The sequence below is a fragment of the Taeniopygia guttata genome, chromosome 2 (assembly GCF_048771995.1).
Source record: "Taeniopygia guttata chromosome 2, bTaeGut7.mat, whole genome shotgun sequence".
Taxonomy (NCBI): domain Eukaryota; kingdom Metazoa; phylum Chordata; class Aves; order Passeriformes; family Estrildidae; genus Taeniopygia; species Taeniopygia guttata.
Window position 1 is genome coordinate 18292653 of NC_133026.1, and position 25888 is coordinate 18318540.

General features: G+C 41.3%; 1 protein-coding gene across 2 annotated transcripts in view; it reads left to right on the forward strand.

The window, feature by feature from the left end:
• Positions 1 to 2966: 2966 nt before the first annotated feature.
• Positions 2967 to 25888, forward strand: part of PIP4K2A (phosphatidylinositol-5-phosphate 4-kinase type 2 alpha) — a 108065-nt gene continuing 85143 nt past the window's right edge. The window contains exon 1 of one of the 2 annotated variants that reach the window (XM_030264529.4): positions 2967 to 3314. In XM_030264529.4, coding sequence (XP_030120389.3) covers positions 3174 to 3314 — 141 coding nt within the window. In that variant the 5' untranslated portion in view covers positions 2967 to 3173. The remainder of the gene's footprint in view (positions 3315 to 25888) is intronic. The other variant, XM_030264528.4, reaches the window with a different exon arrangement.

Genomic DNA, 25888 nt, shown 5'->3' on the forward strand with positions numbered 1-25888 from the left:
GTGAGGTTTGAGGTTATGTTTGACAGAAGGAAAGAGACAACAGCTGCAGCTGGCTCAGAGCTAGAAAGTGATTGTCCCAGGGAAGTGTAGGCTGCCAGAAGAACTTGGCAGCAAGAACTTCCTGGTGTGGGCACTGGCACCACATCCAAACCCAGCATATGGTTTGTTTGAGGCTTAAAGTTAGAGCTATGAGACACAGAGGACCTGGAGTTGCAGCTGGAATGGAGGTACAAAGCAGATCTTAAAAAAAAAAAAAAGGTGTGGGGTGGAGCAAATGTGGCAGAGAGAATATTTTATTGAGGGCACTGGTTGGGGGACCTGGTCTAAAGATCTGTGTTAGTGTTAAGGTGGGCATTTGGACAGAGAGAGCCTAGAGCTGCAGATGGAGGGAGCTTAAAAAGGGAACATGTCAAAGGAAAGGATAGAACATGAGAAGAACGTGGCTGTGACAATCTTTTGGTATGGGCAATGGCTGGGGACCCTGCATTGTGACTCAGCATAAAATTACATTTTCCCTCAGGGTCACTGCTAGAACTGGGGGAGAGAGAGCCCTGGAGCTCCAGCAGATGGCGAATTAAAAGAGGTTTGAAAGGGAGGTCTAGGCTGTAAGAAGTGGACTGTGAAATTTTTCCCTGTGGGCATTGGCAGGAGGGCCTCAGCCTCTGTTCTATTTTAAGGGACAGGATTACAATTGAGGGAAAGACATCCGAAGAGGAGAGTAGACTGCAAATGTAATCAAGTTTTGTCTCTTCAAGTGACGTCTGAGTTCAGCTGCATCTGTCTTGTGGATTCAGTGGAAAACCTGTGCCCACAGTGGTTCCTACAGGAAAGGCAAGTACAGGCAACCATCTTTGTTTGTGGCACTTAAAATTGAAGAGGACAAATCTTTGCCTCAGACCTTGTCATGTAAATAGCCCAGGCCCTTGAATTTTTAAAATTTTGCTGTAATTGTTATTGTCAACATCCTCTGTTCTTCTGATAAAACAACCATCTTTAGTGAGAACTCATATTTGTAGAGAGGAGCTCCTTAGAATCTATGCCAAGATGACAAGAAAGTCTTCTGGAAAAAAGAGCAACTTCCTTCTTCAACCTTCCCTATAAAAAACCTACTAAAATGTTTGATATTTTTATTATTTATAAACCAAAATGCTTAACTATATGGATTTGCTCTGGAAAGATGAAGAAAGACACATATGTGGCAGATGTTAGTCATGTTGATGTGTGTAGCATTGCACAATGCTCAGTTGTCATGTTCTAAGTGTAATGTAAGGGATAAAATGGGTACTGAACTCTTCCAAAAGTCTGACTTCAAATCTATATTTAGGCATCTAAGTGACCTGCTTTTATTCAAAGGTGCTGACGACTCAGCTGCTTCCATTGACTGCAGCAGAACATAAGGGATTTTTTTTGTTGTTGAATCCATTTTCAAGAACAAAAATTACAGTTGAGTATCTCTGTAACTCCTAACTAATTCTGCTAGGGGAAAAAAACCCCAAAAAATGGACAGAAAATTAAATACATGTCTGTTTTATCATACTCTCCATAAGATGAAGACAAGGGACCATATAATAAATCCCAGTAACTGCTTCTATGCAGGAGGGAGATTAAACATTACTGCTTTGGATTCCAGCATGATAGATAACTTTGCTGTTGAGATCACAATGGCAAAAGAGAAATGGGGACGTGCAACACATTTTTAAATTTATGTAAGCTTGTGTTAGGGTCCCAGACTCAGGTATTGACCTTAGTTGCCCTGAACAGCCACACTGGGAACACATTCTGCCCGGGACATCCACTTAAGCTCAGGCAGGGCACAGTTTAAATCTTTGCCTACCTGTCTCCAGCTCTGTGCTCTGGTTATACCTTGGGCCTCTCTCATAGGCAGCTTGCCTGCACCTCTGTTTCTGGCCCTGGATAGACCCTCTGCCTACATTGTGCCTTCCTGGATGGACCTGGTTCATCACCTCAGCTTCTCTGGGACTGCTGATGTGATGTGTGTTCTTGCCAGCACCCTGTCCACCGAGTGTGGGCCCTGTGTGCCCGTGCCTTGTCACTGAGAGCACTGGTTACAGTGGGATGACCCTCACTTGTGGTTTGTCCACCTCATGGAGCTGCCCTGCTCTTGCTTCTCCCTAAGGATCTGGTCACCTTGCTGAAGCATCAGATGATGAACAAAGCAAGATTTACAGCAGGCAGGTCAGTTTGTATTATTCTGATGTATGACTTATTGTAAAGGCTCAGGAGATGTATGCTCTGTGTTACCTGTGGGTACTGGCCCCGAGCAGTGACAGCAGATGTCATTGAGTTCCTCATCATACAGTGGAGCAAAACTTACGCGGTGTTCGATATTTCTGAGCTGGGCAGATGCGCCTTTACAGGATGTTGCCTGTCACTGACCACATCCTCGGTGGCCATGGAGACAATCTAGAAACATTCTGCTGGGGGTGTAACAGCACAGTGAGGTCACAGCGGTGCAATACTCTTGCAGGGGACCGAGCTTTGTGCATTTGCTGCACGTCGGCTGCAGGAACCGCTCTGCTCAGGGAGCCGAGCTGGGGCGGGAGCAGCAGGCACAGCCCTGCCGCAGAGATCCCTCTCGTTCCTACAGATCGCTGGCAGAGGGAACTGGAACCGGAGTGACTATCACACAAACTGTACCAAGTTACGATGTGAGCCACTAGCTCGCTAAAGAGCGGGGCGGTAGGAGGCTCGGCTCCTCAGAGAACTGGCGATGGCGTGAGGGCCTGAGGCCAGCGGCCGAGAGCCACTTTCCCCCGGGGCCGGGGCGGAGCCCGCGCCCATCTCCGCAGGCCCCGCTCCCTGAGGGGAGGGAGGCGCGGGCGGCCCCCCCGCCTCGCTGCCCGCGGCCGCGCAGGCGCCGCGCGGGGAGCATGCGCAGCGGGGCGGCAGGGCCGGCGCTCCGCGGTTCCCGCGGGGGCGGGGCGGGCGCGCGGTGCGTGGCGGGCGGGCGGCGGCCGCTCCCCGCGGGGGGGGCGGGGCGGGGCCGCCGCGCCGAGCGGGGCCATTTCAGCCGCCAGGCCGGGATGCGCCCGGCGTCCCGCGGCTGCCCGCCCGCCGCCCGCTCGCCCGCGGGGCTGCGGCGCTGATCGCTCCTGCCCGCCCACCGCTCTACCCCACATCCAGCCCCTTCCACCTCTGCCGCCGGCAGCGCCATGGCGGCCCCCAGCAGCATCGTGCCCGTCATGGCGAGTAAAACCAAGACCAAGAAAAAGCACTTCGTGGCGCAAAAAGTGAAGTTGTTCCGGGCTAGCGACCCGCTGCTCAGCGTCCTCATGTGGGGGGTCAACCACTCGGTAAGCGCCGCCGTTCGACCCACACGAGCCCGCCCGTCGCGCTGGGGCATCGCACCCGGGGGCTGCGGGGGCGCGGGCGGGACCGGGGCGGGCACGTGCCGCCGGGAGCCCCCGCCGGCTGCCGCCCCTCGCCCGGCGGGGCCGGGAGCGCCTTGCCCCGGGAGCGTGGGGTGTGCGGCGCGGAGCGGCTGCAGCGCCCTGCCCGGCGCGGGTGATGCGCGGGGGCCGTGCAGGGTGCCTGCGGTAGCCCGTGTCCGCCCTTTGGCCCCGCGGTTCCGCTCGGCGGCAGCGGGCGGGAGCTGCCTGGGAGGGGACGGTGCTGCTGGCGGAGCCCGAGTAGCTCCGCTCCTGCCGCCGGCACCGCGCGGGCGTCGCATGGATGTGCTGCAGTTGGGAAAAATCCCGGTTATCAGTGGGAATTGGCCAAGTTCGTCCCGTGTCCGTGCAGTTCTCTTCGGCAAGTGTCCGCTGCCAGTGTGCGCGGGGGAGGGGAGGAGGAAGGGCTTGGTGTGGTAAGGCGGCAGAACTGCACCATTTGCGAAGTGCTCCATCACCCTGCGGGGACGGGCGGCCCGGGCTCCGGGAGAACCCCCGGCCGGGCGCTGGTCTGCGTTAAAATTAGGAGTCTGGTAAAGATGTCACATGGTTTGGGCATTACGGGGTTCAGGTCGCAGCTTTGCATCTTTAAATAGCCACCATGGCAGGTTAAAAGTGTAGAGCCCAAAGATCGTCAGAAATCGGGTATCAGGGCAGTTCAGCAAAGAGCGTATTCCCGTCTGCTGGCAGAGCGCAGCCTGTACGCCTGTATCGGGTTTGCATGGGTTACGTCTGCTGTCTGCTGCTGAGTAACGAGCCTGTAAGAATGTCAGTGTGCAATTTGAGATCAGACTACAAATTTTGAAACGGCCTCATGAAACCGACAGAGCAGCCTGTAGTATCTGCTCACTATTCCTTTTGTTTCCTACACATCCATACCCCATGAGTTTTTTACCTCTGTGGATGTTTCAGTAGTTTTTGCCCAAAGTCTGTGCATCAAGCCTGAGCTCTGTTATACTGTGTTAAACAGCACAGTGCCTCAAGTAAGGATCATGGGGTAATGCTTTGGCTGTATGTACCAGACAGAGGAATAGCTTCAGTGAAGTTGAACAGTCTGTTTAAGGTAGCATTGTGAGTCGGTAGGTAATGGTGACAAAGGATTTCAAGTTTTCTGTAGGTCAGTTGTGAGCAGTGACATCTATGTCGTGAACTGATAAGACAGTAGTTATTTATCTACAAAGCAGAAATATCTTTAATTGTGGAAGTGCATGATATTCTGATTTGCCTGATTTGGGCTTAAATACACACATTTCTTTTGCTCCTTTTGTAGTAGCTAGTGTTATAGAAAATTCCCAAACAGGCCTCTTTAATGAAAGAAAGCAAACGAGGTGAGAGACTTGTACTGAATGGCAGCGTGTGCTAGCTGTTCACTGTCTTCCTGAGGAGAGGGGGAGAAGATCACTGATGAAAGCAGAGATCTTCCTGTTGCAACAGCTCGTTGCTATGTGAGTTCACAGTGGAAATACCACTACTTTTACAGGAAAGACCTCTTCACTACAAGTAATAACCAAGTATATAGTGACAAATGGAACACCATATGTGATTCTCACCATCCTGCAGTCATGTGCTGTAGTGTGCATAGCTGTTCTCAGTAGAAAATGTAATAAAGTGTGTTGGTTCATGCACAGAAGATGCAAAATTGTGAACTGAAGTCCTCTCTTTGGAGAGGATCAAAAAAAACCAAAACACCAGCAACACAACAGGCTCAGAGAAAAGAAGCTTCACATTCACATGAAGGTGATGGTTGAAGGTGTGAATATCTGTTGTGTTCTGCAGATGGCATTCCATTTCCTTAGCCCACTGCAAAATGTAGTCATGAGTAATGCTTGGAGGCCCTGTGGAAGTGAAATCCCGCTGAATGAGAGAGCATGGAAAAAAAGTTAATTTGATGTGTCCAAATTAAATGTCTCTTCCTGGCCAAGAATGCAGCATTGAAGTGTTGCAGGCTTCTCTGTTAGATGCTTTTCCTGTCATTTTGTAATGCTTCATGTGGCAATGTCCACCAAATGAAAATAAGTGTGCAAGCATGGTTTAACTCCGTTATCACAAAGAAGAGTTTCTCATGGTAGAAATACAAACAATGCGTATTAATTAATGTGTATTACTTAAGAACAGGAGTTAGGAATCCTTAGGTTTCTTAGCAGAATAAACAGAAATCCATAAGCAAACGCTAGACTAAGAACAGAGCATAGATTATAGTTCATGATGGGAGTCATTAAACTTAGAACACAGTAATTATCTGGAAAATTATATTTAAGACTGTCTGTAGTGCCTATCAGTTAATGAGAGAATAGGAATCTGAGTCTTACTAACTGTCTCTTGGGGAATAAATGTGTATATATATTGAAACAGTGAAGCTGAGATGCAGTTCCTACGTTTCTGACATTGCTGCATGTTTTGGAAGGAAGCACTTGGTGAAGATAAAGGAAAGAAATTATTTTTCTGCAGGTGTATTCATTTTTTAATCTTAGGACTATACTTGATTGTTGAGTTTTGGAGGATTTTCAGAGTTTGAAATTGAATGTGAAACAGTTAAGGAAAAAAAACCCAACAAACTGTTGCTTTAACTCTCCTGTCCTAGAAGGAAACATGACTCTAAAGGGAAAACCTAAACATTGGTGTCACAAAGCTGAGGGCTGACAGCAGAGATGTGAGTTCTTAATGCGGGGAAAAAATTTGCGGAGGCATGCCTGTTACCCAGGGTTCTTATCAATTACCCACACATTACAATGGTAAGCAACTTGCTGTTGCTGTTTAGATAGAAGTAGAGGGGATGCCTAATGCAAAGTCCTGTTTGGTAGTACAGTCAAATTCAATAAACTTCAAAGGGCATGTGAGAGGAAAACATGAAACGTTATCCAATGTCTTACGAAGCAATAAAAAATGTGTTCACATTCACAGCTGTAAATTCATTTATCAGTGTTCTGACACATTGCTGTAGAATGAAGCTTGCTGCTGAGTGAAAGGCAAAGCAACTGTGTCCCATTTTGTAGATCTGATTATAATACTGATGACTTGTAGCAGCAAAGACTAATTGTCAGTGCTTGGATCTTGCAGGCATCTGCATCATTAACAGTTGATTTTTATCTTGGTCTTTTACCCTGTGTCAAAGATAATCTGGCTGTGCTACTGAAATAAATATTTAAACTCGGTGGTTAGTATGACTTAAAGCTATATTTTTAGCTAGCGCCATAATTGTATTTAATTTACAAGTGATGTAAATAACATTCTTACCTCTATATTGTCACTCCTGCTGGATTTCCAATAACTGTAGGAAGTTGGAGAGGGAAGGAAGGTGGCATATAACTTGTTTTCTGTGCCTAGAAATGAAAGCCACAGATTCTGTGTTTTCTGCATCCTGTGATCATCCCAAGCACAATGATGGTGAATGTGGTCTCACTAGAATTGGTTGCCTGCTTCTGTTAGGAGCTTGTTAGGAAAGCTGGGAATTTGTAGGCTTAGGTCCTTCAAAACATCATCCTAAAAGATGGCAGAAACTAATACAAGCGGGGTTTTTTGTGACTAATTTTGAGGTAAAGAACAGACTGCTGGAGAGCTTGCCTACTGTGTCAACCATTAAATGTATTTAGGAGACGAGCATGAATGCCTAATGCAGTTGAGCATACTGTATAAGTTTAAAAAAAACCCAACCAAAAACAAACAGCCCCCCCCCCCCGCCCCAGCCCCTGGAATCTGTAATCACCATCTGTTTCTTGGATGATTACAAGCTGATCCAAAAATTTAACAGTGCCTGACTTCTCAATGGCACTTGCTGCCTAATAAGCAAGTGTGGAGAAACAAGAATACACGGATAAAATTACTTCCCCCCCCAGCACTTTGTGGAGTACATCAGAAGGAGTGTACTTTCTGTGGCTAAAGAATTCAACACACTCCAATGAACTCCATGACCTTCTTCAGCTGCTCACATGAGGCAGTGTGAGCTTGCTGCTACTGTTGCACTGTTCCTTGTATTCTTGCTTTATTTCTAACAGAATTGGAGCAACACCAGGACAGAATAATGAAAAGAGAACTGTGGGACTCTTATCAGTGTACCTCTTGGATTCCTTCACCTTAGAGTTAGAAACTGGGAGGGGGACAAAAAGCATGACAAGTAAATGCATCTTTCTCCCCCTCTCATGCAGTAAGATATATTTGATCACATTAAGAGTGCTTCTGTATCTGCAGAAAGCTATAAATGTGTGTTCTAGTCAGTTTTCAGTTAGTATAGTGGTCTTTCTTGTTACAAACTTTCATCCAAATACATAAGTAGCTCACTTATTAACACCTGTCCTTATGTTTTACCTTTTCACTGGAGAGCTTGTTAGGTAAAGTGGAACCTCTTGGTTGTGGCATAAATAATTTTTCTTAGACCTGACTTACCTAACATCTCTCCTAGGAACTTTCTGTCCTGACACATGGTACATGTAGGAAAATGACACTGAAAAAGTGTTACTGAATTTTTCTGCAGGAAGATGAAACCTAAATAATTGAAAACTAAGTGATGCCATCTGGAATACAAATTCCATGTTTATGATTAGCTTTCATTAAAGAAAGGGTGAGATTGGTTGACCAAAACAAGCCCACAGCACTTAGTACTAGTGGTACTAGCCTTCAAAAGTTACAGGAATTGGTAACTTCTGTGTCCATATTTTTAATATAGTCTCAAATGACAATGTGACTGGTGACTGAGGATATGGAACCATAATAAAGACTCATGGCACTGGCTGTCAGTACAACAGGTTGGTTGGGAACTGTCTTGGGGTGGGGAGAGCTACGCATCACTTGTCAGGTGTGTTCTTACTATTTGTGTTTAATGCAAAACATCACTGCTGCAGCTATGTTATAAGTGGCTTTTCAAAACTAAGGCAAAGTAAAACTAAAGGTATTAAGATTTTCAATCGTGAGCTTGGAAAAAAAAAAATCTTTTGAACTGTTTAATGAAGGTGGTGTTATACTATGGGAGAAGGCTCTTTCTAAGAAGCCGGAAGAAACAATGTATTAAAAAGCATTGATTATATCAGAGCAGATAATTAAGCAATTAAAACTATTTTAAAATAGTCAGTTGGGCACTCAGCCCAGATGTTTCCATATAGAAGGAAGCAGAACAGGAAGAGCTATTTATTGAAGACTTGTTTCTTTTTTGGGTGTCAAGCTTTGTGTACTGCAGAAATTAATTTGATACTGCTTTTGCAACTGAGTGTGTGGACTAATAAAAATAAATTGTAAGTATTATGGTTAGGTTAAGGGTAGTAAACATGCCTGCATGAAATACAAATGGGAGTGATATCTCATGTCCTTCTGTAAACTATTGAAAAGGACACATATAGGGATGAGAGGGGAAGAGCTCTGACAGCAGTTTCAAAACTACTTTCTGTAGTTTCTTCCAATCTACAGTATAATGGGCTCCAAAGGCTAGGGTCATTTTCTTTTCCTGTGGATTTTTGAAATTTAATTTCATTAACCCCAGCAGAAAGGGCTGGACAATGTTCCATGAAGCAAATAGGCAGCATGAATTGGTTTTGTTGGCTCAACTTAGCTATCTTATTTGAGTATCCTGCACCAGATGCCTTCAGAGTCTCTAGGGTATTATTTTTTAATTCCTTGCTCATTGAAGCAGACACTTGCATTATGCCTATTGCCAGGGCCTGGTAGATGTTTGTTTTCCTCCTGTAGTTTCAGGGTGGCAAACTTTGTTTACAATAACTGACTCACCCCATTATTCAGTTCCTGTTCTACAGTCCTGTTTTCTGTTCTTCCTTGAAAACATCTTGTGCCTGAGGGATCTGTACACTAGCTATACATTGTGCAACCTCATGATAACTTTAGAGTAAGGTGAAACTACTGATTATTTACAAGTCTTCATTGTAATCTCACCAAAACTAAGCACTTGGGAGCTATAGTCATTTTAGCTTATGGATGTCTTGACTTGAGAGGTTAGTCATCTTGGTTGTTAGCTATGAGGTTTTAAAGTAGTACATATTCATCTCCATACTCCAGTATGAATTCATTATTTTATATTTACTTCCAGGGCATATTTCCATGTGTTTCCATTTCTTTTACTTGGTACTTACAATGCAATATCTAACACAAGTTCCAATTTCCCTTCCTTTCATTGGTATTTTACCAATACCAATGAGTATTGGTAACTCATGTATTTGCGCTTAGCAAAATACAGTGTACTGTTGAAGCAGTCTAAAATGGCTGCCTTGCTGTGGATGGTAATGAATGACAAACCTTGTTAGTTTTCATAGTCTGCATCCTGGTGCATGGTGAAATGAGTTAGCTTTGAGTTGTTGAGATAGTTACTTCTTGCATGTGGTTTGCTATGTGATCATCTGTCTTACAATCTTCCTGTTGAGCCTCTGTAATAAGTTAATTAGTTTTGTGTTGAGAGATTGCTTAATAAGGGTGTTGTAAAAATTGTTTGAAGTAGCTGAATGCTGTAGTGATGGATCTCAAACTGAAAAGAAAACGTTAGCTTTATCTTCAAAGGATGGGGTTGAATAGTTTGCAGTAGAAGTACGTAATGGCCATACACCTCTTAGAGTACTTGATTTTCATCAGGCTTGGTGAACAGCTACCTTGTGTACTGAGGCAAGGTAATTAGTCTAATCCAGCTCTTTCATGTGCATTGTAAGTTCCCAAGGCAATCCTAATATTCTTAACACAACTGTGAGTATATGCATGATCCTTTTAGATTGTAAGACAAAACTGAAAAAAATCACATTCCCTTATGTGCCATTATTAGAAAGCCTGTGGAGCAACTTGGTGAGATTGAGACTTAAAGAACTACTTTTCCTGCTTGATCTAACTGGTTTAGTCTCACTTTTCCTCATCTCCCTCCTGATGTCTTAGTCATATGCTGTCTCACAACTCAGCTATACCTATGTTTGCATTTTATCAATCTATGCCATTCGAGTATTCCTGGTTAACAAGTATCTGGTGGTTTTCCTTATTAGCTATTGCTCAGCTCCAAAGTAATAATCCAGCAAAAATAATACATTTTGAGGAGTTTTTTTAGATGGACCATAATTCATTGAAGTTCACAGTCCAGCTATGCAAACAGCTGTGCCAGCACAAAGAATGCGGAGTTGATGCAAAAACAGAAGAGATGGAGGAAAATAACTTCCTTGTAAGGAAGTGCCAGTTTAAGCTAGTATAAGGTTAGCAAAATACAACCTCCATAATACTGAAACCTGCTAAAACTGGGGCTGCTGGACTGGTTTCCATTTTCTCTGATACTGGTCTGATCCTGTGGCAAGTTCATTTGGGGAGATACACTAACAGAAAAACAAATGCAGAAAAGTGAATGGGGTTGGAGTTGTATACCACAAAAGGCCATATTCATAAGTGTCAGTACCAGCTTGCAAGAGGAATTGCAAACACTGCAGGGAGCATAAAAGGAAGAGTCTGACGTATGTATACTTAGAGGTAAGTTTTTATAGTAGCTTAAGGACAGTTGGAGGGAGTAAGCTCTTTGACCACTGGTCTTCTATCTATAGCTGCTTCATGTATAGTAACCTCAAGTTAAACTGTTGTCCACAGTGAAAAAGACAGAGTAGAGAACTTTCACTGGATTCTGCACTTGTAATGAGGAGACCTTTCTCAACTACTTTGGTCTCTTGAAATAGTCGTGTATTTTGAAAAAGACAAAACTGTCTATAGGGCACCCATTGGTTTCTGGTAATCTCTACAGTCTTGGTTTTTAGAACATAGTTAAACCCTCTGACTTCATAACTTGCACATCCAGAGACTGAATGTTTTCAGAAAAGTGGAAATGGTTTCCTGGGGTCTGGAGTTCTTGAAGTTGCTTTTAGAGGTAGCTGCCAATATATAGAAGAACTTCTAAACAATAATAATTATTGAGAATCCCACCTTTAAGTAGTCTCCTGCAGCCTATCAGATACGTGACTGTAGCAGTTACTGACTTTTTTGTTTGGGGGGAGGGGATCTTTTGGGGTTTTATTGGAGGGGGAGGAAAATACCCAACTTGGTTAGCCAAAGACCAGTTAAAAGAAAGCGGCTTATTAATAGTTTAACTGTACTGAACAGACATTGAGAAATATCTGATTAGCTTGTGGTGCCAAGCCTCAATAATCATGTTGCTTAGTGTTTTCTAGACCCTTTCTAGATCATGTGAGTAACAAAAGCATTTTTAGTACAGCAGGTTATGATGTCAGTGTTGCTGGCTGTGCTTTTTATTTGTTCAATATGCTTTTCTCTCTCAAAATTTAAGTTTTCTGTAGTTAGTGTTTATTGGTGTTGTGGTGTGATGTGACCCTTGTGGGTTGGGTTCTGGGTGACTATAACAAAACTTTCTAGAGGAGCTAAAAGAGAAATAGTTGTTAAAGTTTGTGGTTGTTGGGGCCCTTTACAATGTGCAAATCTCATGTATTATGGTTTCCTGGAGTTGAGCAAAAGTTGGAAGACTGACATAACAAAAGTAAGGTTGCTAATCTCTGACCTCCCGCTTTGGTCTTTCTGACTTTTTGTATTTTGAGCTGAGCATAAAGCTCATTTTGGGAGACCAAGTTGCAAAATACCAAAAATTGAGAAAACATTTGAGTTGAGGAATGGAGTATCTATTTTTACTTCTGGAAGAGGAAGGACTTATCAACACATGCTGTCTCAGCTGGCTATTCAAAAGAACTGGTTTTCTCTCTTGGAAAGACAGCAATCTCAGACAAGCTGACTTTACTGGAAAGCCCATTCCAAACCTCCTCAGTCACTGCAAACTTGCAGGTAGAGGGCTCAGAAATGACTCACTTAAACTGAAATGCAGTGTCAGATGCTTGACACCAGCTTCCTGTGCAGTGCCTTGGGGTTGATGCAAATTAGGGTGTCCCTGCTGCTCTCAATGACTGTTTCCCCTGCCCTTAGTAGCAGAGGGGAATTGAAAAGAAATTGTCTTGTTTAATAATTCTTTCAGGTCTTAAGCAGAATTGTAAGATTAATGTGCTTTCAGTCTGACTCATGATTTGCTTTGCAGTGTGTGGTATGTTAACCAGCCTTCTCCTATGATGACACAGTGGACAGGACTAAACAAGAAAAGCTTTCTGGATATTCCTCAAGCTTACAGAAGACAAGTGGTAAAAGTCATTTACAGAAACAAAACTGTAGTGCTTGTTAACAAACCTTTGTACCTACTTGCAGGCAAAAAGCACTGCATCCACCGATTTTGGAGCCTCTTGCCCATTCTGTTCCTGATATAGCAGCTTTTCCAGCTGTTATTTTGGGCTTCAGCTGATTCAACAATGCTGCTTTCTCTTTCTACCTATAGCTGCAGGCAGTTGTGGCTGGTTATTTCATTTGAGTGAGCAATGTCCTTCAGGCTGTGTTGGCTCAGGGATGTTAATAGGGTTCAGATGTCTGTGAGCTCACAGAATCCTCCACCCCCTCTCGCTCCTCTGCTTGCTCTGTTGCAGTACATCAAAGCAAAACAGTATTGAAATATTGAGTATCTTGACTATTGCTAGTGCAGTATGCCTTTTTCTTGGTGTGAGTGTGGTGGATTTCTCTTCTCCACAATCTCTCCCAACTGTTGAGGCTTTTTCCCCATGTTACAATAGTTACCTGGTGTCGGTATTGGTGCTTTTAGTTCACTTTAGTCTTCAGACATTACTTTTGTACTTGATGAATCTATCAGAAGTATATTGCAAGTTTCTCCTTGGAAGATGCTATTCCATAGGATACTTTTAATATTCCTGTCTTGTTGAGGAAATCTCCCAGACTTTCATATTTAAGTCAAGTTTTTCATTTTCCAGTGAATGACTTTCTGAGGCTCCTGGCTGAACATGACTTGCTTCACAATGAAAGATTAAGCACCTAAGAAGTTACTGAAAGAGCCTTGAAATGGTGGTAGTTGCTCCTGCATAATGTGCTGGTCACCTGAAAGATGAAAACTTACTGGGTTCTGATGGGTGATGACTCTTTTACAATGAGCTGCTTCTTGCTCACTACTCTGGACCAATGTGACTGAGGTCTTCTTCACCCTATTATAAATGCCCTTCAAAATGTAGACTCTTTCCTGAAAAGCCTATTTCTAACTGTTTTAGAGGAGAATGTGTGTAATGATTGGTCGTTTGGGAGGGTGTCTTTGTATTGCTGAAGTTGCTAAGCCATCCTTGTAGTATTTGACATTTAAAAATACTTGGTTTATCTATGTGCCTGAAGACTTACTAGGGTCATGAAAACATTCTGGTTTGATTTTTGTCACAGGATAGAACACTGTTCTTGTGGCAACACAATGCTGAAAAGTTCAGAAATGAAAAACAGATGAGGGGTATAGAAATATGTCTAGCTGGCAGACAGTAACTCAGTCACTGAAGTTGCTGTTGCTATGTGCATATGATTATCTCAGTAGCAAGGCTAAAATTCACTTTAAAACTGCATTCATGGCTTAAGAGATATCTATTTTTTTTATTTACAAGGTGAGTTTGATTTAAACCATCATATTTTCATGTGTGTAACTTTATATAGTTGAGTTGACCAAGATGTCAGCTGGAACCAATGGCATAGACATCCTTGTATTCAGGTGGTGGAAAGTAACACCTGAAGTAATTGGCTTGCTTTTATTTGTGTTGCCATAGGACCCCTTTTGAATTGAAGACATCATCCAGGAGATCTGTGTCACATATAAGCACATAACTGAGATTTCGGGACTGCTTGTTTCTCAGTCAGACTTGTATTCTGACCAATAGCGGCCTTTTGATAAGCAAAACTGAAAGGAACTTGGATCATCTGTGTCTTGCTAATAGTCTTGAAATATATATAGCCTATTCCTCAAAAAAAAAGTAACAAAAAAGTGGGGAAATCTGAAATGTTCTATAAGCATTTGACCTGCTGATGAAAGGCTTTGAAAAGAGATAATTTGGGACACCCTGATTTCTGACATGGGAAGCACTGTATTGAAATAATAAAAAATGTAGGCCTTCATTAAAGGAAGAACATAGATTTGGTTGTGTGGAATTCTCAAGATCAAATTGTATCGCTTGTAAAGATAAGTAGTTTTACTGCAAAGGTTTCCCTAATTTTCTTCACCTGCTATTGCAAACAAATAGTGGTCCAAGCTGGCATGGATCATTTGGATGATGAAATTTAATCTTGTGGCTCCAAGTAGGTGGAAGAAGCAACTGAGAGCCAAGATAGTAAAGCATGAACCTTGAGCTACATTTTCTTTACTACTTACTTACCTTTGCTTCACTAGCTGGCAAGCCTGAGCTCAGAACTGGTTTGTCAGATTCATGCTTGCTGTGTTTTTTCCCTTACTTGAAGGTAGGTTTTTTATAGAAGTTGCTGTGTAACCTTCCTTGCTAGGCAGCTCTGCTGAGGGATACAAAGTCTCATCTTTCTGGATCCTATGGAGTGTATGTGGAGCCTTGCTCCATGCTTTTGATGCATCCTGCTTTTCCATACCATGCAATATGTAGTAATAGTAGTTGTCTAGGTAGTAGGGTTTTTCTCTCTCCTCAAGTGAGAAATACTCATTGAGTATGTCAACGACTTAAAGTATAATTCTGTTGGCTGTAACCATATAGGGTACTTAGTTTGTGAAAATGATCTTTTAGTTGTTGAAGTTTGTTTTGTCCAGGAATGCTAAACTTTGTTACAGCATAGTTGTTGATATAGTTATGCCATACAGCAATCTCTACAATTTGTGCTAGGCTTCTTGACCACTCTCTAAAAAACATGCAGTTTTATGAGTTTTTGGATATATCTAATATCTCAGAGCTTGAGGTAGGGTGGGCAAAAGGGACCAGACAAACCAGGAGTGAAAATGTGCAGCTTTTGGACTCTTTGAACATAAAATAAACAGTGTGCAGTGAGTCATAGCACTGCCGCAACATAACTGAGGGGAGCTTGCAAGTTTTAAGTTTTTTTTAATGGACTGTCCAAAGTACTGGTATTTTACTGTATCTTCCAGACAGATAAGCTGATTTCTTGCCTAATTAATTATTGCTTTCTGGAGTGTTTCCTAAAGCTTTGAGATCCTGTGCATTTACATGTATTTGCATAAGTAATGCACAAAGGAAAGTGCTCAGGAGACTCTGGCTGGGGCTTCTGGTGGAGCTGGCAGCACTCACTGTTGCACAAGGTACCTGTTTCACAGCTCCCCAGGGAGCAGACAGCTTTGCAGCCTCCTTGGAGGGCCATGGTAAATGGAACAGTGATAGAAGTGCAGACAAACAAATCCAGCCTGCAGCTCTGCCTTTGGGCCAGTCAAGCTGGCGCAGGTTGTGGACACTGAAATCTGCTCTTAAAACATCCAGAGTGACTGCTCAGAGAAAGGTGCCCATACTGTGGATGTCTAAAGTTTTGGAATGGTAATTGCAACCAGAAATTAGAATGAAATAAATTGTGCACAATTACTTCAAAGCCGAATTAAGCTAACCACCAATGAAAACTCTACAACATTTAGTCATTCAATTATCCAGGCCATGACTGCAGAATTGTTGTATGATTCTACAGTAACTATAAAATATATCCTGTGTTGGTATAAACATCTTCTACCTAAGTGACACTTTCCTTGTCACTTAGCTCCAGCAGAAACTGAAGACATTTAATCTTGTTAATTCTCCATGGTGATTTACTAATGAACTATTTAAATTATTTATTGGCTTCCTCTCCACCCCCTTCCCAGGTGTACTTAAGGTCAGGAAGTATGAAATAACTTAACCTGACACCAGTAATACTGCAGTGTAATACCTTCACTCCTAAAGATTTCCAAACATCTAAAGCTTGGCATTGTACCTTCACTCTCCACATGTGGAAGAGGAGGGGTGTTTTGCAGACTAGAGGGGAATTTTGTTTGGGGATTTACATGGCTTTCAGTTGTCTTTCTCTGACTTCTGGCCAAGTTGTTATATAAAAGCATGGCTTCATCGTTAGTGTGGGCCTCCCTAAAACCTGTCCTTTCCATGGGTGAGCTCAGCTCAGCAGCGTGTGTGTCTGGTCAGTTGGATCAGCTGCTTGCCTGCTGAAAATTAACACTGTGTGAAGGCAGGCAGGGGAGAGCAGAAAGGACAGGAATGGGATGCAGCACTGCTGGGAACAGTGCGCAGGAGAGCACACTGGGGGTTGAGCTGTGTGACGCCTTGCTGCAGAGATAAGGCGAAGCCCTGATCTATGCCAGCTGTGAACTGCCATAGTTCACACAGTTCCTTTTGGAACTCTATTTTCTCTCCCTGCAGGGAGGGTAGTGATTTTGGAACTTGGAAGGTTGTAATGGTGCTCCTATAGAGGAGGAGCAATAGATGAAAAAGTAAAATCTGTCAACTACTACTTGAAGTTACTGCTCTTACCAACAGTCTTACCCTAATAAGCCTCCTTATTCTTGAGCCTGTTGTCCTCAAACAACAGATACCAGGTCTATTACCACTTAATCAATTTTGTGCTTTCTGTGTTGAGAAAAGAAGCAGGAAAATCTGACAACTCCGATATTGCCAGTTTCAATATCAGTCTTTTAGGGGGAAATGTTTTTAGATGCAAATACAAATGCTAGGCAACTAAAATGCGAAGGAGATGAAAGTATAGTCTCTGGTATGTGATTTTGTAAAAGTCCCTTTGGAATACAGATAGTCCATATCCATGGTAGCTTTTGGTATCTTGGAAGTGCTTCTGTTTGTCCCAGTGGGAGACACTGATACCAGTTTAGTCTATAGCTGAACCTAAAAATGAATGTGTTGGACTTAGACCATCATAAAAACAGCATTCTGTCTTTATTGTTGTGGGTTTTGGAGTAAGTGATGAGGAAACCTGAACAAACTGTTCTCCTGCCTCTTTGCCAAGAAAGGGGAAAGTTATTCTACTTCTTTCAGTTCTCTGAGACTCCTTCCTGGCATTATATTGAGACTATTGAAAATCTTCAGAGAAATTATACCCTTTTTCTATGCCTAGAGTCTTTTCCCTGCTATTTTTGAATGTACATCACTTACACCTCCATCACTATGTCTCCTTCCAGTTGTGTCTCTAGTAAATCTTTCCCCTGAGGGACAATTTATGCTTACTCTGAATAACAATTTGCCAAATAGATAAAGCTGTATTTGCTTGCTTGCGTCTATATGTCTTTAGGGACTCTGACTACATGCTCCTAGTAGGAGTCTTGGAAGGGATAACTTGTGGTTCATTTTCAGGTGTTGCTTCACTTTTATTTCCTTTCAGCAACAGTTGTTGGTTTGGTCCCATTCTTTTTTTTTACCCCCACTGTTCTCCATATTGTATCTTTGGCCAAACTGTTTTATAGAGAGGAGAAAATACTTTTAGGAAATTGAGTACTTTGTTTCTGGTGGCATCTGACAATTACTGCAGTCACTGGAAAAGGGACAGGCAGAGCTGCCTGGTGGGATGCAGGAGCAATGAGTCTGTCCCCTTGTGATAGGAGCAAACTATTGGCTTTGGTGTCCTGCATCCCAGTTTTAGCTTCACACACTGGGGGCACTTGTCGACTCCCACAGCAGTGCCACTCTGTAGGTGCCTTGGGTATAATATCTACATGCGCAAAAAAGTAAGAACTCTAATTGAGATTACATATGTTTGTGCAGCCACTGTGCACTGACGTATGTTTTACATGATACATCTAATAGTTAACTGGCTTACTAAAAAAAAACCTTCAGCATCTACTGTTGGTCCAACATACTGTTTTAATTTGCCTTTATTCAGAGACTGACGGCTCCTCTCTGCTGCTTCAATGAGACATGCTTCAGATTCAAGTGGTTTCTCTCCTGAGTGACCTATTTGTATTTTCTCATGTGGTCTTTCTATTAGGCTGTGTCCCAGCAGTATGAATTGCAGCAGAGCAGCAGTGCTACCTGTGGCTTAAGGTACAGTGATAATTAGCTCTGATCAAGCCCTTCTCAGCTGTGTCTCTGGCTTCAATAAAAGGAGGCTGAGTTCCTACTGCTTAGTTTATGCTGGCTCTAGTATTTGTCTGATGATCCAGTAAATCAATTCAGCTTACTAAAAGACCAGAGACTAATCTGGCAAAAAATCTGTGTTTTGGGCTTTTATTTTGTTCTCATTTTTACTGGGTTCATAGGCTGAATCAACTTGCTTTCTGGTTGAAGGAGTTGTTGGTAGAGAGGGGAAAAGGAGGTAGGACTATTCCCTGTTGCCAAGTGGCAAATCATGTAATCCAGCTTAGCTGGAAAGCAAAAGGCTGGAAAAACCACAGCCTGAGCTGGTCTTGCTGCTGGCTACTGTCTGGCTAGGTCACCAGCTGAGCTCAACAAAAGGCATGTTGAATGCCAGGGAGTGGGAGCTGGATCTGGCTGACAAGCTGGGCCACTCTACTGTGGAGCTACATTGGAGAAGAAAATGAGCAGAGTGGTGCATTTTATTGTACAGTAGTCTTCTGAGTTTGAAAGTTATTCTGACAATGACTATTTTCCCTTTTTTTATGCTGTTAGGTTTCCATACATCAGACCTGATACCTGACAGTACTTAGATACTTGCACTGATGTGCTTTCAAGAGCAGCTTCTAGTCTGTGTGAGTTGTAATGTACGTACTTTGTGCAAATATTCTAGCACTTCCTTTAATTATGGCAGATCTTGGTGTGGACTTGAGGAATTCAGACTTAACTCCACATACAACATGTGCATCAGATACTTCTAGAGTATTCTGGACCTGCAAGTGAACAAATATTGTGCTTTGTGGGTAGTTTTCTGCTTATCTTTCTATCACTTTCTGCAAGAGTTTTTAGTCATCACTACCTGCCTAGTTTTTTTTTTTTCCTTTTCATAACCTGGATGTTCTGGTATCTTACCCAAGTAAAATACTGTATCATATGAAGGTCTTGAAAGAGAATTGTGACTGCATGGCAGATGTTCTTGGGAGATATATTCACCTGATTTCTTGGATTGTGGCCAAACTGACCTCTCATTTTAATTTTAAAGACTTTCAGGTATTGTGATTAGTTTTAAGACTTCCTCCTCCTTTCAGGATTCTCTGCGCAACACTATTGTAAGAGCTATATATTAGTGCCTGCCGTGACTAATGAGCAGTAGACTTGAATGAAGCTTTGGAGACAAGAATTTTGATGCATGTCTGTAACATACTTGCAGATAGCTCTGGTAAATCCTTAAAAGCTTTCATTTTTTGTCTCAATAGATTAAATTTCATACTTGAATTCAAATCTTAGATGCTACTTACAGTTTGTTGATGCTGGGTGTCTCTAGTGCATTTTCTACAGTTCATTTATGAAATGTACCAGAGATGCAATTTAGGTGGCATTAAGTATGTCTGACTGTGTACATCTGTAGCATGCAAGTGTACTGGAGGTGAGGTAGCCAGCTACTTTTTATATGTGCCACAAAAGAAAATTGTAAATACTGCAGCAAGAGTGGAGAATGGCATATTCAAGTAAATCCTTGTAATTTCAGGGGACTTAAAACACAATCAGTGGTCTTGGCAGATGGCCAAGGGCACAAGAGGCTGCTGGAACTCTTCCAGCTGTTAATGGAGTGTGGGTTCTGATTAAATTTACTGTGGCCACTGAATCTTGGTCTGCTTGTCTCTATGTGTTAATGTGCGCTTTTCTAACAATTAATATTTAAAATCTGTTTTAATACTCAAAAGCAGTTTTACCATATCCTCATGACATAGATATCTCCTTTATGTTAAGCACAATGAAGACTGAAACACCAGGAGCCTGAGAGAAGCCCTATCATAAAAACTATCTGTTGTAAAAGCCTTGAAATATTTGTGCTGGCAGTCTTGCAGCCACCCAAGGAACACTGCTGCATTAGTTATGTGAAATCCATTATATAGTTGACATAATTAACTGATTACAAAAAATAAAATCTAATATAGTAGAATTGTGGCATGGTCAATGGGGTCTTTGACAAGACTTCAGGGTGGTAGTTTGGACATGAGCCTGCTGGATTGGCTGCTTTTCTATTTTACTATAGCTGAAAATGTTGCAAAGAAATGGACTCGTATGGCAATCTCTTGTACTTCCAGATATGTCAGTGAAAGGAAGAATATATTAAAGATGGCTTTAGGATGAGGTTATTCTTTTAATTTGGAAGAAATTGGAAATTTCTTAAACTTCAGACTCCAAAGAGTAAATTTATAAGAATTGCCAGGCTCATGCCAAAGGCAAGTTCAGTTCTGCAAGAGCACTCCTGTTGAAAGGCTACAAATGCTTTTTACATCAATACCACCAATAGTTTGAGACAAGGGGAAAGTAGATTATTATAGCATTTGTGTGAGTGCTGGCATGATCCTACAGAGTAGGTGGCTATATATTGGATGAGTTCTGCTCTCTACATAGAAGTATGTTAGAATTTTTTTTTTTTACCTTATGAACTTTTCCGGTCAAGGCATCAATCTAATTGAAGTCAGCAGTAAAAGGTGAAGTAATACTTTTCATGGAAAATATCTTAATGCAAGAACATAACTGCATTAGTCTACAAAAAATGCATGGCTATGCCTCAATAAAATTATTAAAAGAATTGTTGATGAGAAACCTTCAAGTAAGACTGTATCTGTAAGAGAAGTCACCCATGTGCATTACTTGAGAAACTTTTTAGGTTCTTGATTAGGTGATTTTTGTTCCCAATTAATAATATATCATACTACTGTGATGTAACTGCAGTGATGTCAGATAGGCTTTAGTATATTTCAAATGCCTTTACCTTCAGTTTTGTTAAATTCTGTAATATTTGCAATGTTTTAGGGTGCCGTTACATGTGATATAGAGGCCTATGAATTCTAAATAATTACTTTCTGGTTATGAAAAAAAACCCTGATTTCTGAAAAAAAATCTGAATTGCTGCATTTCTTCTCTGGTCTTACTTTTGTTACTTATGCTAGTTAGCTTGTTGGAAGTGAACAGACGAAAGTCTGTGTAGCAAGGCCTCAAAGCTCCTGCTAAACTTCCCGGAATTTGATGAGACTCCAGCAATACGTAACTGTGTTACATCTTTAAGCAAGACTCCTTCATCTTCACTATACATTTTTTTCGTGCTGAGGAGGTGAACCAAGACTCTGTAGTGAGGGGAGGCATTATATGCAGGGTAGCACCTTGATTCTTACAAAAATGGGAATGTTTATTGTGTAGAGGAGCTAGAAAAAATTATTTTGAGACTAAGGCTAAATCTAAGGGAGGTGAAACTAGATAGCTATGTTCTGTGCCTCACTGCAAAAATGTAGCTGAGTGACTTGTTACTTGCTATGATGTGGTGAGCATTAGATACACCTATTTCAGTGTGTTCTAAAGCAAGTGTTCTGCTCTGAAGAAATACTCAGTATTGGGAAGTGAAATGTGACTGTCAGTTGGATGTTAAATATGCCAAGTACTAAAATGTTGTTTTAAACACTGGTTTTAGAGAAAGATGGGACAAATAATACTTCTGAACCTCCATCTTGTCTTGTGGGTAGATCAGGGTCCTGCCTTTGCAGTCTTGAGCTATAAGGTAAACTGTCCTGAAATGCATTAGTCTCATTCTGAACACCGTTATTCTGGAAACTGATGAGAACTGATTCTATAGCTAATGCAAATTTAATGTTGTGGTGTGAATTATAGTTATTCATAGCTCTTTTCTATAAGAAGTGATGCACAGTCTGCAGTCTGCGGGTGGGAAAATGAACAAAATTAAGTTGGAATGATACTGTTCAGTCTTTGTAGATCTTACAGACTTTTAACTGTTGTTCAGCACAAATTTTGTTTTATAATTTGAATGTAATGTTATAGCTGCATATAAATTACTTATGTGGAAACTGGATTTATTCCAGTGCTAATATCTTGGAATAAGAGAGTAAATTGCTGAACAATTAAAGTTCAGCTACCACTCTGTGTTTTAAACAAAATAAAAAACAATGTGGCAGAGATTTAGGAGAGCCATAAATCTATCAAATCCATGCTTCTTTGGATTTGGTTTTTTTTTTCGTATTGTCCTTCCTGCCCTGGTTTGGTTTTGGTTTTTTAAGGGTGTTGGAGCCTAACTTGAGTCAATGGAAGTCTTTTGTAACATGCACACCACATGTGATGTAGCCCAGCTGTTCTTATTACACACTTTTCAGCACACAGCACATTTCAAAGAAATGGTAGGTGAGAACAGACTAATTTGCATTTTTAAAGGAAGATTTAAAGGAATTTTTAAAGGAAGATTTTTTCTTTTGTACGCCATCAAATATATATGTATCAAAGTCTATCTCATTCAAAGAGATTGCATAAAAATAGGAAAGAAAGGCTTCTTAAAAAGAAAGTAACCAGACAGCTCTTAAAATCTAGACCTCTCAAGGTTACCTAGGGCACAGTGAAGCAGGTGTAGGTACAACATGGAGATAGACTGTGAAACAGAGTGCCAGCGTGTGCCATCTAGCAGAATTGCGAGAGAGCAGAAGAAACTTGGGTAGCATGGAGGCAACTGCCTTCAAAACAAACATAAGAGCAGAAGGAATGTTCAAATGTGTTAAAATCATGAGTCTAGTAATCTAATGTAGAAATGCACTGGGAAGTTTGTGGTTAACAAAAGGCATCAAAACTGATAATGATACTTTCTTCTTACAGATCGAAGGGTTCTACTGCCTGTAGGAATTGAGGATGAGTATGTAAATGAAGCATATATAGTAGATACAGCTTTTGCAGGGAAATAAATTACTTGTGTCTTTGCTTAATGGTGAGGCAACAGAAAGTTTCAGTTTTGGAACTTTTCCTTGTGGGGGATTTCTCAGCTGGTGGGTCTAACATGGTGGAGGCAGGAGAAAAGTTTGTTGATGTAGCTGATAGCATTATCAGCAGCGAAGTACAAGGACAGGGTTCTTCACTCTGGTTCTAAATACTCAGATGAAATAGCAGAATGCTGATGTGTAAATTCTCGTATAAATCTATGGTGAAGCCAGTGCTATAGAGAATGGCAGGTGGGGTGCCGAAATTTAGGTAAGGGAGGCTGTAGCACTTGTAAGGCTCTGATGCAAATGTCTGACACAGTTCAGTTAATAGTGTTATTTATGCAGCTGTCCACTACTTCTGTCCTTGTAGTCTCTGCCTTCTCTCTTACAGTCAGTGTGCCTTTTGTAAAGAAACCTGTCTTCTAACTTTATGGAGGCTGATGGAGGGTTATTAACCATGTAGATTAAAATGATTTAGGTGTCTCTAGTTTCTAAGTGAATTTTGAGAGGGCCCCTCACTAGCTTTAAAGGGAGTTAATAGGCCATAGCATAAGAAAGGATGGTCTTTGTGCTGATAAGTAATTCCTTAATTTGTAAAGAAAATAATGTGGAAGTAAATGTTAGGCTGTATCAGTTGAGACTTTGCTAAATTACCTAAAAGCCCTAGTGACCAGTTGGGAAGAAAGCTTGTTGCTGATATCAAATTAATTGGGATAGTAAGGGTGAGGTACAGTTGAAAAGAACTACCAAAAAAGTAATATGACTGAATTTCTAGTGCTGTCGTTTTTCAGGAGAGCAGGTAGCTGCATTGATGAGAACAGCCCCAGTTTTACATATAGTGGTGGATACTAAATTGGCCATAACTGTGCAGGAGCAAGGTCTCAGTACTGTTGTTATTTAGTAGGTGTCAAACAAGCAAATGTTAGTTACCAGAAGACAAATACAAAGTAAAGTAGAAAAGGTTGCTGTGTTACTGTGTAAATCCAGTTTGTAAATCAGCATTTTGAATACTTTGTGCCGTCTCCTCCTGCTAAAAGATACAGTAGAGTTTAAAGTTCAGTTGAGGGCATGAAGGATGATGAAAAATGTGGAACAGCTTTGGTGGAGATACTTGACATCAGGAATTGTCAGGAAGGAGATCTCGGGTCTCAGAAGTTCTGAATTAAAGTGAGGACTGGGCAGGAAGTGATTTCTGCCTTTTTCCACGAAAGATGTAGAAGTCTGGTTCAAAACCACCAAGTGGTTCTTCATGCAACAAATTGGAGACTTTAGAATTAAACACGTAACTTTCCTTATTTGATCTTTGAGCACAAGTTGTTGTGATGTACTATAGACTTGCTGCCTACGTTGGAACAGAAGGACTGAATTTTAAACTATCAAGGTCGTAGACATCTGTCAATGACAAGCTTTTGTTGCTCCTCCAGCTAAAAAATAATGCATATTTTCTATGTTCTATGTTCATTCTTAAACATATTATAGCACAGTAGAAACGTAACTGGATTCTAATGATTTTGCTCTAGTGAATTTGAAACCAATCGAAAATAATTCTGCCTTTGCTTTTAATGTCTTTTGCTTACTGTAAAGCCTTTCTTAGCTAATTAGTTGAAGTTTGTGTTTCATATTGTTATTAAAATCCAAAGAAAAATACTGCTGTTTGAGATGTGTGATTTATAGTTGCTTGTACAAGTTTACATGGGAATGCTCTTCTGATCAGGCTTAATGTTTTCTTCCTCAGTTTAAGTTGTGGGAGTTCAATGAATTTTATGTTAGACACTAAACAAAAAGCTCATCTCTGGGATCAAGCTAGCTGATAATCAAGACCTGTGTTTAGTCTTTGCTTCACCATCTACTCTTGGTGCTTTCAGTTGCCCATCTGAATAATTGAACAGATGACCCTTCTAAAGGGACAGATGGAGGGAAAGCTCTGCTGAAGAGTCTATTATAAGAAGTAAATCTTGCCCTTGTCCTCAACATAACATGTCAGCTAAAATTAAAGATTGCTTCATTAAAGGTTGCTTTCTTTATTTAAATCATGTAGCTGGCAGCTTGGTTAATTAGCTTTTTTAAACACAGGATTTTTAGAGTTGATGAGTTTCAGAACTTCACCTCCCTGCTGCATCATCCAGGAGCAGCAGTGCAGTGCCTGCTTCCATGACCACTGGCTTCCTTTGACATATATGTATTTGTGCTGTGTTAGTTTCACCACCTACCATTTTTTGTAAACATAACTAAAATCTGGTTTTGTATGGAGTGATATCATTATTTACTTTGTGTTGAGATATAAGAATGAGCTGTAACTTTCATTTTTTGTACAACTTTCAGGAGATGAATAAAATACAAAATTATGAGAAGTGACCTTTTATCAGAGTCTGAGGTTGCCGCTTGTTCTGTTTGAGTCTTAATGAAAAAATGCAATGATGAATTGAAATAAAGGAACTAGAATGAGTGGTCAGAGGTGAAAACTATGGAATCGCTTTACAGTGTCTAACAAGAACAGTAAAATTGCTTTGATGCTTTTACTTTGGCTTTAACAGGATTTGAGCAGTTACTAACATGACTTTATGACAAAACATCAAAGCATTAAAGGAAATCAATTAATGACTACTTACCTACTTCTCTATGTGATGTGTAGTTAAAGGCTTTCTGTACGGTGTCCTCTCGTTAATGTGAAAGGGGTTTTATATTATTCAGATTAATATTTTAATAAAATAAGGCTTTCATATGACAACTTGAAATTTAAATGCCTTGGATCATTATGTTCTGGTGGACTTGTAGTTTTTGGGTAGTTTGTGATCAGATTCACTTGCCCACTTATAAAGCAGATCTCATGTGCTCTGTAAGATTATAATTTAAATTGCTTAGACTG